This window comes from Myxocyprinus asiaticus, chromosome 5 (assembly GCF_019703515.2).
Source record: "Myxocyprinus asiaticus isolate MX2 ecotype Aquarium Trade chromosome 5, UBuf_Myxa_2, whole genome shotgun sequence".
In the NCBI taxonomy this organism is placed as follows: Eukaryota; Metazoa; Chordata; class Actinopteri; order Cypriniformes; family Catostomidae; genus Myxocyprinus; species Myxocyprinus asiaticus.
In genome coordinates, this window is record NC_059348.1 from 7,018,458 (window position 1) to 7,034,394 (window position 15,937).

The 15,937-nt window shown below is 38.8% G+C and overlaps 2 protein-coding genes across 2 annotated transcripts in view; both read left to right on the plus strand.

Annotated features, from left to right (window-relative positions):
• Nucleotides 1–7,218, plus strand: part of LOC127440837 (gastrula zinc finger protein XlCGF8.2DB-like) — a 62,926-nt gene extending 55,708 nt beyond the window's left edge. The window contains exon 3 of the mRNA XM_051697802.1: nt 895–7,218. Within this exon, the coding sequence (XP_051553762.1) occupies nt 895–1,889 (995 nt within the window). The 3' untranslated portion in view covers nt 1,890–7,218. The remainder of the gene's footprint in view (nt 1–894) is intronic.
• The window catches only part of LOC127440889 (gastrula zinc finger protein XlCGF7.1-like), a 151,688-nt gene that overhangs the window by 65,271 nt on the left and 70,480 nt on the right, over nt 1–15,937 (plus strand). The window lies entirely within an intron of this gene.

The following is a 15,937-nucleotide window of genomic DNA, read 5'->3' on the forward strand; positions in this document are numbered from 1 at the left end:
CATTTTTGTAAATCAAACTTTTATGCCATTAGGTGGCAACAAATGAACATCTTTTTAGTGTTTTGGGTAACTCATTAAACCAATGATAAAGCACCTTGTTCATGACCGAAACCATGCTAATTATACTTTATCTGTGTGCCTTCTAAGAGACTTCAGCATCGTTAAAGCATCATAAGCATTTTACCCACAATGACAACAAAGCATATCATTTTGTGATCTGCTGTGCATGACTATCAAGGTATACAACAAAAGACATCATTATTAGCCTAAAAGTAATTACAAGTTTTACTTTATGTCCTGATATCATTGTAATGTCATTAGTCACTTTTACTCTTAATTCATCCAGCCCCTTTCTCTCCTTTTTAATTGAAATTAACGAACTAAACGAGCAACATTCCTCCACTCCTTCAATCAGTCAAAAGAGATGCCTGTCCCTGATCCTCGCTCATTCAGGAAGTGAATGAGGAAATGGGGTGTGTTCATTCAGTGGGTCAAACCAGTGATATGCTCCTTCACAGCCTACACTCCAATGCTATTGGCTTGTGCATTAGTCAGTCTTTACAGCAACTTAAAACAAATGCAGCGTTGCGGTTGCCGTTTATACAGTACTTTGGTGCTGTTTGCAAAGTCACAGATTTTTAGGGGGGCTGAGAGGAATTTTAGGGGGTCTGAAGCCCTCCTAAATAGGGTCTAACAACACCTATGGCCATATAATTTTATTTTAAAAAGGTTCAAATTGGGCATACAGATAATGAATTCAGTGACAGAAAGAAAATAAAATTGCTGAAAGACCACACGGACCATTTGTCTGACACATTGTTTGACTCATTTTCTTTTCCTTTTACATTTACTGCCCTTGAATTGATTTTTAACTATTAAATACGTTTCTTTTAGGCCTGATGGAAGTGAAAGTGGAAAGTCAAGAACTGAATGAAGTGGAGGAGACGTGTCACTTTCAGATGCCTTATGATTTTGTAACTGGAGAGAAATCATTTAGTTCACAGACTGAAATGAATTTCTCACAACAAACAACTCAAAGAACAAAAGCCACAAATTCTTTTACCTGCACTCAGTGTGGAAAGAGTTTCAAACGGAAAGACTGCCTTAAGGTACACAAAAGAATTCACTCTGGAGAGAAGCCTTTCATATGCCCTCAGTGTGGAAAGAGTTTCAGAGAGAAAGGAAATCTTAAGAGTCACCTGAGAATTCACACTGGAGAGAAGCTTTTCTCATGTCCTCAGTGTGAAAAGAGTTTCACACAGAAAATAAGCCTTGATAACCACATAAGAATTCACACTGGAGAGAAGCCTTTCACATGCACTCAGTGTGGAAGGAGTTTCAGACAAAAAACAAGCCTTAATATTCACATGACCATTCACTCAAGAGTAAAGCCTTACATGTGCCCTCAGTGTGGAAAGAGTTTCTCACAGAAAGAAAGCCTAAAGGATCACATACAAATTCACACTGGAGGGATGCCTTTCAAATGCCCTCACTGTGGAAAGAGATTCGCAGATTTTAATAATCTTCAAAATCATCTGAATTCTAAGCACACTGGAGCAAAGTCATTTAACTGTGATCAGTGTGATAGAAGTTTTATCTCAGAATCAGCCCTGAAGGGACACCTGACAATTCATGCAAAGAAGCCCCATTTGTGTTCCTTTTGCGGAAGGAGTTTTTTGTGCCCGTACCGTTTCAAAGAGCACCAGGAAAGTCATACTACTGTGAAAACTCATGTGTGCCCTGAGTGTGGCGATGCCTTTGCAGGAGCCGGCAACTTGAAGATGCACCAAAGAGTCCATATTAAAGAAAATAAGTGTTTATACTGTGAAAAGAGTTTCACTCATTTAGAAGACCTGGAAGCACATGAGAAAGTGCATACTGGAGAGTAGCCATAGCTCTAGCCTTCATGTGGGAAAGAGTTTCAAGTCACAAAGTTCATCTTCAGGCCCAATGCTTTAAAGGAAACTGTTAAGAACGGAACAAACTTTCTTGTATTAAAATCAAGATTATTCCATGGTGTTAGAAGCTTAACCAGTCAAATACTCTCTCTCTTTCTCTCCCTCTCTTCCATGCTGCTGTCAATTCAGATGGGAGCACTGCATAGCATTTCTCATCCCATCTGCACTCCTCTTTACCACAAAAATACAGCAAAAAAAAACAAAAACAAGAATGAACATCAGATGGGACATTGAAAGACACAATGCCACTGGTTGAAATTATAATCTTGATGTTGATGTTATCTGCGTTTCAACCACAGGAAGACGTCAATGATGTCAACAACTTACTCTTAATTATCTGATGTCAGTAGTTTGTTAGCTTAAGAAAATTAACTGTAGAGATATAATCTGTCACTTAAAGGGATTCACTTTTCATGGATACAGCTCATTGCAAAGAATTGAACCACATAGGTGTCAGAGAATGACCATGTTTACATGCATTTAAGAAAACCGTTTATTCCAGGGTTTTAGCGGAAAGCGGTGTTCTGAAATGTCATGTAAACAAAAATGCTGGTTTCCTTACACCTTTTAAGGGATTAAGAGAAAGTGGTTTAACACACCTAGGTTTCTCTCGGAGAACGCAGCTTAATGTGCTCATGTAAACGCATAAGAGGTGTTCTGATGGATGTTTGAAGATTGCACGTGTGTGGAACACACCGGGAAAACAAATGTCATGGGATGGAGCCCAACAACATGTCAACACAGCAGAAAGAATTCAACATTTCTGAGAGTACAGTGGGGAACTCACATATAGTAGTATAAACTATTCCTATTTATACACACGAATGTAAAATAGCGACTGTCCTTAACATCTGCATATATGCGCTTGCACATTGAGGGAATCCCAGTTTTATGTACATTGGGGGAATCCCAGAATTTTATGTAAGGGAAACCCCAAAACTGCATCTCAATTTAGCTGCAGGTCACAATAGTAATTGAAGGAAACAAACATTGCAACAACTCTGGAATGTCTGGAAGTAAAGCAAATCAACAGCGTAAAGTAGTGAAGTCTTCCTCGGATGCCATGTGTGTTATTTACCCAAGCGTTGCGGGAAAACTACGTTGCTGTGGAGAAAGTTGGCCCGCATGTATACGGGAGTAAAGAGTACGCCACTTAAACCGTGCATGTAAACAGGAAAGCTGTTTCTCGCAATAAGCCTCTTTCTGGTGTCCATGTAACAATAGTCAGCGTGCAGTCTGTGCATGGATGCGTGAATGGAATCATTACAGCCCGTTTTCTCAAAAACAAAGTTTTATGACAGCCAGCGTTCAAGTGATTATATCCTGGCAATGGTTTATAATTAGAAAGCTAAAAAAATTTTTTGTTTTTTTTACTTTAGTGCATAAAACTAAAAATGTGATTCTGGGTCAGTGCGACTCAAAATGCTGGTGCAGGGCACATATATGTATGGAATAATTGACGATGGACCATCAATTATGTGGCCTCTGCTTTGCATCATTGTACATTTATTATTCATTATTTTATTCTGCTTGTACCACGATTACTGCACCTCAAGACATCTTTTAGGGTTTTATCTCAGGACATTTTCAGGTTTGCCACAGATAAGATATGATAGAATTGTTACTTAGCCAGTGTTTTATCTGGTTATTTTGCTGTCTTAGCCTGGACGGCTCTTTGAAATAACTGAAATATTTTAGCAAAGTGATTTGGAGTAGTTATGGGGTCAAGACCTTAATAGACGTGCGTTTATGGAAAAAAAAAGTTTTACAACAAATCAAAATATTTGTATATATGTGTGTGTGTGTGTGTGTGTGTGTGTGTGTGTATATGTGTATATATATATATATATATTAGGAAATGGACTTTGGTTATTCCAGGGCATGGGCATGGTTGAAAATAATTGTCATTCATTGTATCAAGGGTTGTATCATGTAAAACCTGTAAATACCAGGAAATTTCAAAATTGTTATTTTGAGGCATGGAAATGTCATATAATAGTCAGTGTAATTCGCAAATTTGTAATCAAATGAGTAAACCTTATAATATAATGTAGTCTTTAATTTTAAGGATTGGTAAGCTAATGTATAGGAATAAGTCTAAAAGAGAAACCTTTCTGTAAATAATCCTGCAACTCTTCCATTCTTATCACAGATTTTTTTTAAAACATCAAAGGCATTGAAAAACATAAAACATCTACAATATACGTACTCAATTGTAATCATTTATTAGGAAAGTGTTGTTTAAAAATATATCAGGTGCATCTGAACAAGTTTTTTAGCAATTATGATACAAATGTGTAATTTATTAGGGCTTCCGTTCAGATCCAGCTGGTTTCAGTTCCTTTTCATTAGAACTGAATAATGAGAATTCACATTTTTTTAATGTGAAGTGTGGATCTATTCAACTTTTGTTTATATAGACACCGAAACGTACAATATTGATGTATTGACCGGTTTCAGTGACCTTTGCTTGACAAAAATCATTCTGATCGAAACGTTGCTGTGGTTTTTAAATTAATAAAAGGGAATAATTAAACGGTGTGTGGATCCACTTCAGTTTTATTTCATTGACCTGTTTCAGTGACATTACTTTTTCCTCGCAGCCACCGTTTTTGTGACCATCAGGAAGAAGCAATGGCGATTAATGGAAAAACACCCGTGAAACAATATCAAGAAAAACATCAAACATTGCTTTTTATTCATGCCCCAGGAAAAGTGTATACAGGTCTAAAGACGGCACAAATATTGCCAAATTTGACTTTCGCTGACATTTAAATATATTTGATAAATGTTTCATCTCTGTACCCTGGCCAGTCTGTGTGACCGGTACATCATCGTAGACATCTCTCTTTCAGAAGTTACACATGTTTTTGTGTTGTTTTCTGGTCTGATTTGGTCACAATTACAAAATGTCTGTGATGATCTTGTCTGTATGAATGTAAGAGCTGCTTTTAGCTCATAAAGAATACACAAAGCAACCAAGGTATGAACATTAGTGCAGTGGATCTCAACTGGTTTTGCTTCGGGACCTAGATTTTACATTTGATATCAAGTGGTGACCCACCATAGTAAAAATATAACCTGTATTTAATGTATCCTGGCTGGCATTTCCTTTTTATAATAGCTTTGTTCATGGTTTTCAAGTATATGGGCATGCATCAAGTGACATTATTTTTGCTGTTGATGTAGATTATTTCATATGAAACTATAACATTTTGTCAAAATATAACTGTTACTTTTACTCTGGTAAAATCGTGAAACAATTTTGTAAAGGTGATGATGTGTAATGAAATGTATATATTTCATTACACATCATCACCTTTACAAAATTGTTTATATATATATATATATATATATATATATATATATATTATATATTTGCATATGCAGTGTTGCTCTTTTCCTCAATGTAGTTTGGCATGTCAGCTGCCTACTGTTTGGGAGGTTTGACTTGACTTCCTCAGTAACGCTTTAAACTAGAAAAGTCTCACTAGAATTTAAATGTGTCTCATTCTTTTTGAGGTCTGCGCACCGCAATATCGAGGGATCAATACTGCGCAGCAAAGCAGATCATTAGCGTAAGCTGGTTCCGTTACACTCGCACAAAAGCTGTAATCGGACAACGACAGTATTGCAGTGTAGATGAGAAACCTTTAGCTGAATGCAAGATTTTCATTAAATTTGCCTCGGCAGTCCTAAATAGGCTATCACTTGTGTGGCCGCCGAAAAATCTTCAGTGAAAGAACCTGTTTCTTACCCAGTCCGAATAGACTTGCGACCCACCATTTGAGACACACTGCATTGGTTTATATGACTAATAAGTGTACGTTGTACTCTGGTGGTGTAAATAAAGTCTGTGCTTCATAATCTTATGATGTGTTGTTTATTGACTAACATTAGTATATACATTTAAATATTTAGGACTGAATATTGGCATTATAGTGCTTTTTATTTACAGTATTGCAATGTTTTCAAGTTATGACATATCTTTATACAGTCTGGGTGTTATGAATTTAACATTGTCCTATGTGCATTTCCAGTTTAGACTCAATTATGTTATAAATATAATTGACAGGTGTATGGATAACTGACCTGTCTGAATAAATTAGCAAAAACCTGTCACATGACTATGCAAGTGTTGTTGCTTAGAGGAGCGCTTCACTTTGCTACAGTTATCCTTTTAATCAATAAAACCAGTGAGAACTGAAATAGTTTTGATTGTTAAACTCTGCTGATTGTATAGGATGTCGAAAAATTTGAAACCACCAGCCTGTGGGGACATTAAAAGGCACTTGCGTTCGCACGCATCTGATGCCTTGCAGGATCACGATGGTGGGGGTCCGGTTGATAATGTCAGCGAACCTCATGACGTATGTCAAGATATTGCAAACATTTATGCAGCACTAATGAAAATCTCAACAGACAAGGAGGACCTTGCAGAAATACTTCGAGCGACCACATCTGTGAAGGCAAAACTTTCCACCTTGATTACAATAATAGACGAAGTTGAAAAGCGAGTTGAGTTGACCCAGCTCTCAGTGCCTGACCCCAATCTGTCGATGGATAACCAGCTTTCTGACAGATAGGCAGCAGCTAGTGAGACCGGGGAAACTCACATGTGGGACCTTTGCCATTAGCGCTGGTGCTCCTCAGGGATGCGTTCTCTCTTCACTCCTCTTCTCCCTGACCATACACGAATAACTGCACTGCAAAGGACCCCACTGTGAAGCTCCTGAAGTTGACACCACGGTCATCGGCTTCATCCGTGATGGTGACAAGTCTGCATACAGACGCGAGGTTGAACAGCTGGCTGGCTGGTGCGGTCACAACAACCTTGAGCTGAACACGCTCAAAACAGTGGAGATTATAGTGGACTTCAGGAGAAATTCCCCCTCAGACAGAAGGAAACTACAGTGGACAGTCAGGACTGGTGAGAGGATTATTGGTGTCCCCTTGCCCAACCTCCAAGACCTGTATGTCTCCAGAGTGAGGAGACGTGTAGGTAGAATCACTCTGGACCCCACACACCCTGCCCACTCCCTCTTTGAACTGTTGCCCTCTGGCCGGTGCTACAGAGCACTGAGCACCAGGACATCAAGGCACAAGAACAGTTTTTACCCTCAGGCCATTTACCACATGAACAATTAAACTGCCTCAGGACTCCCCCATAGTGCAATAATGTAAATAAATATCTCATGTACATATGTAAATTCACATATTTAAGTAAATAAATGTACATAACCCTATCTTGCACATACATTACCACTTGCACATGTACATATGTCATTCTGTTATATGTCCTATTATTTGTATGCCTATTTATACTTACCTTGTTTTATATTCTGTCTCACTGTAATGTTCTGTGTGCACTTGTTTGTCCTATAAAAAAAAACAAAAAAAAAAACATTCCTTTTCTATGTGAGAACACTTGGCAATATAGCTCATTCTGAGTTTCTGGAGTGGGCCAGAAAAGAGCTACAGGCTGCCTGCCACCAAGGCTGATATGGACCACTTTTGGGGAAAAATAGAGGCTATGGAAAATCGAAGCAGATGTAATAATGTTTGTTTCATTGGAATCACTGAGGGAAAGGAAGGTCAAGATATAATCAAGTTTTTGGATTGACTCATTCCGAATTTGATCGAAACAGCCAGCTCGAAATAGAACACACGCATGAAGCGCTCGGTCAGCTTCCCAAAACAGATGACAGACCCTGATCCTGGCAAAATTCTTGCTGTCAGCAGACAGAGACTTTGTTCTACGAGCAGTGAGGAATAAAGGCAAGTTGTGCTGGGAGGGCAGCAACATTATGGTTTTTCCTGGACTTTTTCTGCCAAAGTTACACAAGCGAAACAAGACAGATTCAAAGAGTGCTCGAAATTTCTGCATGACTAAAAGGTGAGGAAAGCTATGGCTTTCATTAAATCAATGGTGTAAGTGGGTAACTTTGCCTACACTTAATCAAAAATATAGACTACACATAGTACATTTTTGATGATGCAGTCTAAATATGATATAGTGTTCCTTCAAGAAATGCACCATTTTTCAGAGGAAGCTGATAGGCTTAACAGATAGCAAAATTTGTCTGGCCCATCTCTGGGCTGCATCCTTGCTTCAGTTCTGGCCAGTTCTGGCTGGGTCCCTGGCCCAAAACTGGTCCACACACTGAAAACAAACAAAGAATTTCCTGTAGCCCAGGGTGGGCCACACCCTGTAAAATGACTCTTATCTATTGATGTGGCCCAGATCTGGCCAGCACACTGTAAAGTGATTTATATTGTTTTATGTGGCCCAGACACTGTAAGACAGATCTGGCTGAGAGTCAGCTTGATCCCCGGGCCAGATATGTCCCAGAAACTGCTAAATGTACTTCATTTTAGCAGGGAAACACAAATTCAACCATTTAAAAAGATTAAGGGCTTTTATTAAAAACTAAACAATACACTATAATACGAACATTTATTAACAACACACTTTTTAAACAACAAAATAAGTCAAATATATTTACTGTATATTATTTAAAGAAAAAAAGTATCATTCTCTCACACACAGCCACCCACCCAGCTACAACACACACACACACATAAATTCACCCATTTAAAAACATTAAGGACTTTTATAAACAATTTAAAAATACACTATAATATGAACATTTATTAACAAATACCAAAATAAGTAAAACAAATATATTTACATTTTTTAAAGAAAAATAAAATTCTCTCACACCAACCCTGTCACCCAGCTACCAAAACTCACTCACTCATTTTACCAGAAAAAAAATCCTCTCTTACACATCCAAACATACTTACACTTTACAAGAACATATACCCACCCAGCTACCAACACACACACATAAATTCAACCATTTAAAAACATCAAGGACTTTTATAAACAATTAAAACACTATACACTATAATATGAACATTTATTAACAAATAACAACAAAATAAGTAAAACACTCTAAATACTTTCCTTTTGCAAAAGTCTTCTCTTGCACCCACCCTCTCGATCTGCTGCCAGCTGGAGCCACCTCTTCATGGTCCACTCGACCTCCATTTCAGCAGCACTGGCTGTGAGGGGATTTCTCCGAACTGCAGCTTTGAAATAAAGGAAGACATATTGTAAGGTCATTATGAAATCTTAAGCATTAATTACGCATATCATCTGAGAGAGAAGCCGCTAATTCTGTATGTAAACAGATATACTTACCAATCACGACCTCTCTATGTTGGTGAGAGGCCAGTGAAGTCTTTCCATTGTGTTCCCTCCAATTGAGGTTCTTTGCCAGGGAGCTGGCAATCACCCTCCTCAACATGTCCCAGGTGCAGTCGCGCATATCCGCCCCGCCAATAAGCCCCAACCAGTTTACCTTAAATCGATTTAAAATAATAAACATGAAATAATAATATTATATAAAAATAATATAAAAAATAAATAATTAATAAACATGTATTGCCTCGTCATCTGTGTCAGTGCTTCTCACTACTCCTGCAGTAACCCTGCCCAATGTATTTTCCATGTTTTCCTCCTCTACCAAAGATTAGGTCATAATTGTTCCCTCAGATCAAAGTGGTGTTACATGTTATGTTTTGGGTTTATGTGTGTTGTTTTGAGAAAAAAGAAACATTTTCAGTAGCTGTGTAATTGTGCAAGCAATTGTTAAAAAATAAATAAATAAATAAATAATCCTCACCAGTTTTTGCTTGTAATCTGGGCTCTGTTGCAACCTTTGCTCCAAATTAAGCAGTTGAGGAAGGTCTTGCAGGGGCAGTAAACCTTCCTCAATATCTAAAGGCTGCACCTGGACCTCCCGCAGTTGAAGCAATCTCAGGATAGTGGTTTGTTGGTCCAGCACCATCTCTAATTTGGTTAACACCTCCCTCAGCATGACTATGATAAAAGAAGTTTACAATATTTAAAAATTATATACACACTAAAAAACTATACAACTCCATCCTTAGTCTTATTCGTAACCTATACAAATTCCAGTAAGATTGTTGAGTGGAAATCACCATTGGCCCTTCTTGGTTCTGATGATTGCTGGGGGGCCCCTCGGAATGTCTGACAACCTGGCAGCGCTACAAGAGAATACTGTGTTAAGTAAATTGAGGAAACATTTTCTACCAAATAAATACCTACAAATGAAAGTCAATCAGAAAGCAAAAGAATATACTCACATGGCATATCGTCCATCGGCTGCCAGTTCTTCAGCATCTCTGTGAACAAGCCATGTGGTGCTGCTGCTGCTGCTGCTAAAGTGGTGGTGGGAACAGGGGGGAAATTGGTGTTTGGGGTGACTGTAGGGAAGTTTACAGTTGGGGCATGTGGAAGAATGTGTTTGGGTGGTGGGGCAGACTCATCCTCCGAGTCCAACAAACAACGCTCCTGACCTCCAAGGGGGTCAATCCGGACACTCTTCCTATTTTAATAAAAAATTAAATTGATCAAAATTAAATGTAAACTTGTGATATATTGACTATATTGCCAAATTCTACAATGTTTCATGAAAAATAGGACTTTAAATCTGGCCTGAAAGCATCAAGATATAGTAATAGTGATGTGCTGAACAAATATCTGTACGTTTTACGCCTTGGTGATCTTTGCCCAGACACTTCCTCCTCTGACTGGAGGTCTGACCAGGTCTCTGCCTCTTTGGCCTTCCTCCTGCCCTCTTCATAGCTTTCTGTAAAATACAGTTGCATTTAACATTATTCAATACCTTCAGGATCACTCAACGAGACAAAAATGTAGTACTTTGCTAGACTCAGGCTAAGAATTGCACAAATGCCATAGGAAACACAGTGTTAAGCCTAACAACAGTCTGTTATACTGCTGAGTCAACAATATAATCTATTAACGGACCACAGAATGCTGCGATCAACCAATCAGAGTCATGCATTCCAGAGCGTTGTGTAATAATGTATCTTAGCCAATGATCATGTATCCAATAATATGTCAGAATAAGTGAAACCTAGCATGAAAATATCAAACTTACCTGTTGAAAACAGTGTTCAGACATCCCACCAGTCCCAGTCAAGGTTAGGAGCATCATGTTTTATTAGCCTGGTAGAAGTCCATGCCCCTCAACAAATTAGGCCAACAGCACTGGCCATTCTCCACCCAAATTGTTGGGACCAGCTCCACCTTGTGCATTTCAACAAATTCAGCAATCTTGAACATATCTGTTTGAACAAAATTCTAGTTTTGACAAGTAAATAGACAGGTATAAACATACTTTGGCACACATGCATGTTTTTTTCACCACCCATTTTTGTGAATACATGGTATTAAGCTGCTTAAAAAAAACAGAACAAGTAAAACATGAAAGACATTAGACTTAGATATGATTATGAATGATTAGATATGAAAAAAAGCTGTCTGCGTTGTCTTGTACTGTAAAGGCCTGCAATGATAACACACTTTGCCAAGGGATATAGTGTTAAACAGACATCAAAGCTGGCTTTGGTTGTGGAGCATAAAAAATCAAGAGGTCAAAACTGAATTTGGTTGTTCAATTAAATTTAATTTTGCATAGAACTTTTAACAAAAGGGGAGGGCACAGCTTAATTGAATAAGCTGCACAAGAAAAAAGGGCTAAATGAAATCATTGACACAAGTGCAGTAGTGGCACTGCAACAAATTTGTCTTTTTTGGTAACCTCACATATTTCTCAACATGGTCAAATAACTCAATGATTTTCAGCCTTGATGATATTTTGCCAACCAGGTAGATAGCCAACTCACGTGAATTCAGAGGATACTCAAAAAACGGTTCCACTAATTCATATTCCTTGAAGACAATATATATCTTGTCCTGAGACTGAAAGATATTGTCAATCAAAGCAATGCAGCCACCAATCTTTACATGTCTGTCTCCCTCGCTTGATACATTCATTTTGGTACCATCTATGACAAGCTCCTGGAACTGAAGTACCGGTATGCCCACTATAGATAGTGGAACTGGGCCACGGTTATGCTCCTTTTGCAACTTTCTCTTTCCATGTGAAGCTTCATCATTCCTTGTAAAAGGATCCATTTCAGAGATTCGCCAAATAACCTGGGCTAGTGGATGGAACGAGATTCTTATCTTTTTCATCTTACCTAAATGGAAATCCAGATATTAGGTCCAGATTTCCGTGTATTCGAACATCGTCAGAAAGATGGGTTAGCCCATGAACATTGTAAGTAACAAACTCAGGACCATACAATTCACCAAAATGTGTCACAAATGACACAAGTAATGTGTGCAAAGTCGTGAAGATCTGCAGACAATGAAGGACTTGCAAGGATAAAAATGGCAACAGATAACAACATGAAATTGTTGTAGACTGAAGCTGATGACACATTTCAGAGAACCACTGGCCCTGTGTACTACAAGAACTGTCTCAACTCTGTGACTTTCCACCTGAGCCTTTCTGAAAGCCATCTGGGTTTACGAGCAAAATCCATGGGAATGAAACTTCTTAAGCCTACTAGTTCCTTAGAGATAAGCTTCATCTGATAAGAATACAAGTGGCAGAGTAAGGGCCCTGATGCAATCCACAAATCCAACAGTCTATGTACTATCCCAAGACAGACAAGATGCATGTAATCATGAGGAAAGGATGACACCATACCTATACCTACATCAATCAATGGTGACTTTCTGACATGTTGGTCATCATCAGACATCACTTCAAAAGACAGGTCAGTCCAGAGTGTGCTATTGACTTCTGGAAATGTCATCCTATGTTTAAGATAAATACCTGTTTGGACACACTTGTCACAACCTGAGTAACAAGAGTGAGCTTTTGTTCCTTTAATGAAAGCTCTTGCTAGAGCATCACAAATGACAGAGGTGACCTTTAAGAAGCACTGTTTCCCCTTGATAACAAATGCTTTGCTTAGCACTTGTAACTCACTGACAAGATCTTTTAAATACTCAACCAGACAACTTGGCTTTGAGTTGCCACAAAACAGAGCAATGATAACTGGCTTTTTCACAACACCCTGTAGCAAGCCAAGGATTGGCCAGAACTGTACTGAGGAACTCTTAAACAAAAGGTAATCCATCTACATGCAGCTGCAATTTGAATTCTTGCCTGTTTGTAATGTGACACCAGATTCATTCCATGCTTTTTGCAAAATCTTTCAAAATGCCGATGTAGTGGTAAGTACCACCAGCAACAACTTGGATGCTGTAGGAGGTAGTGGTATTGAGAAGAGTTCTGGCATCCTTTGGTAGCAAAGGATGATGAACTCTCAAGATAGCCAGAAGTGAAGTCAAAGCTAATAAAGACACCCTGAAATGAACTGCCCAGTCACACAAAGACTCGGTTAGTGATGTACTGACATTTTCTATGTCATTATCATTCTTTGAATCATCTTCGCTGTCACAAATTTGTCCCTGATCACCCTGATCCTGGTATTCCACTGAATTACAGATATTCACTGTAGCATTCTCTGTAGCTCCACAGGCCTGTAACTCATTGTGAAAGGAAGCAAGTATAGAACTGACCCTTTTCACTGCTCGTTTTCTAAGACTATGCCTATCCATGTTTTTACCTGAGATGGTTTTCTTTCTCCAACCTAAGGAAACAGACAAGTGAAAAAATTAACATTAAAAATGTTGCACTAGTATAAATATGTCTATTTATGTATATATAATGTCTATTATAAATAAACTCAGCAAAAAAAGAAATGTCCCTTTTTCAGGACACTGTATTTTAAAGATAATTTTGTAAAAATCCAAATAACTTTACAGATCTTTATTGTAAAGGTTTTAAACAATGTTTTCCATGCTTGTTCAATGAACCATAAACAATTAATGAACATGCACCTGTGGAACGGGCGTTAAGACACTAACAGCTTACAGATGGTAGGCAATTAAGGTCACAGTTATAAAAACTTAGGACACTAAGAGATCTTTCTACTGACTCTGAAAAACATCAAAAGAAAGATCCCTGCCCATCTGTGAGAATGTGCCTAATTTGCAGATGTGGCCAGGGCAATAAATTGCAATGTCCATACTGTGAGACACCTAAGACAGCACTACAGGGAGACAGGAAGGACAGCTGATCATCCTCGCAGTGGCAGACCATGTGTAAAAACACCTGCACAGGATCAGTCATCCAAGTATCACACCTGCGGGACAGGTACAGGATGGCAACAACAACTGCCCGAGTTACACCGGGAACGCACAATCCCTCCATCAGTGCTCAGACTGTCCGCAATAGGCTGAGAGTGGCTGGACTGAGGGCTTGTAGGCCTGTTGTAAGGCAGGTCCTTACCAGACATCACCGGCAATAACGTCACCTATGGGCACAAACCCACCTTCGCTGGACCAGATAGGACTGGCAAAAAGTGCTCTTGACTGACAAGTTATGGTTTTGTCTCACCAGGGGTGATGGTCGGACTTGCGTTTATCGTCAAATGAATGCGCGTCACACCGAGGCCAGTACTCCGTAGCAGGATCAATTTGAAGGTGGAGGGTCCGTCATGGTCTGGGGCAGTGTGACACAGCATCATCGGACTGCGCTTGTTGCACTGCAGGCAATCTCAAAGCTGTGCGTTACAGGGAAGACATCCTTCTCCCTCATGTGGTACCCTTCCTGCAGGCTCATCCTGACATGACCCTCCAGCATGACAATGCCACCAGCCATACTGCTCATTCTGTGCATGATTTCCTGCAAGACAGGTATGTCAGTGTTTTGTCACTGGCCAGCGAAGATCCCGGATCTCAATCCAATTGAGCACATCTGGGACCTGTTTGCCATTCCCTCCAGAAATGTCCAGGAACTTGCAAGTGCCTTGGTGGATGAGTGGGGTAACATCTCGCAGCAAGAACTGGCAAAACTGGTGCAGTCCATGAGGAGGAGGAGATGCACTGCAGTACTTGATGCAGCTGGTGGCCACGCCAGATACTGAATGTTACTTTTGATCTTGACCCCAGCTTTGTTCAGGGACACATTCCATTTCTGTTAGTCACATGTCTCTGAAATTTGTTCAGTTTATGTCTTAGTTGTTGAATTGTCTTATGTTCTTACAAATATTTACACATGTTAATTGTGCTGAAAATAAAAGCAGTTGAAAGTGAGAGGACGTTTCTTTTTTTTTTTTTTTTTTTTGCGCTGAGTTTATGTTCAGGGGTGCAAAAGGGGATATGCAAGTTCTGGGCCCTTTTATCTTTCCATTAACTCTTAAGCAGTGTATTAGTTTAACTAGCAATGACCACACAGGCTGAAATTGTATTCAAAGGTTTTAATCATTATTCCATGTGTTCTAGTACACTGTAAAACCCAATAAGTTCTCTAAACAATCAGACTGAAATTCTATGCCCTTTATAAGACATCACAGTAAATCACACATGCCATACAATATTCACAAAAACAGGGGTGCTTCAATACTGGCACTACACTTTTCCCCTGACAGTGAGCAGAAACTGACAATTAAACTGGCTTAAATGTGTTGTAAAGGTTTTAGAAAATAATTTTCATAAAATTATGCCAAAAAATATTAAATTGGCCTTGTTGCAGTCCAGAAACCCAATGCAGCTAAAGCCACTAGTCTGATTGTGTTCTGTTTCAAATCTGAGAATGATATCTCTAAAACTCAGTTTTATGAAATATTTTAAGACTATGCCATGTGATTTTATTTAGAGGAGACTATAAAATGCTAACTGATTTTAACTCCCATCTTCTAAGCATCCATTCAGTCTATTGTCTTGTGCTGCAAACTGCCCCATTCATGTTCTGTCTCCTGCACACATTCACACATGTCCAGACGAGATATGTCTTTAATTATGATTCTTTTGTGTTTATTATGTTGACTGATGCCATTCTATTCACACTGATGTAATCCCTAATTTCTTTGATCAAACGTCTCACTTCACTTCTTTGCCTCTGTATCAAATGCCCTTCTTTAAAAAAAAAAAAAAAAAACATTCCAGTGATCTTACGTGGATTTACTTTTCGAAATTAGTCATAAAACATAAAGCTGCATTA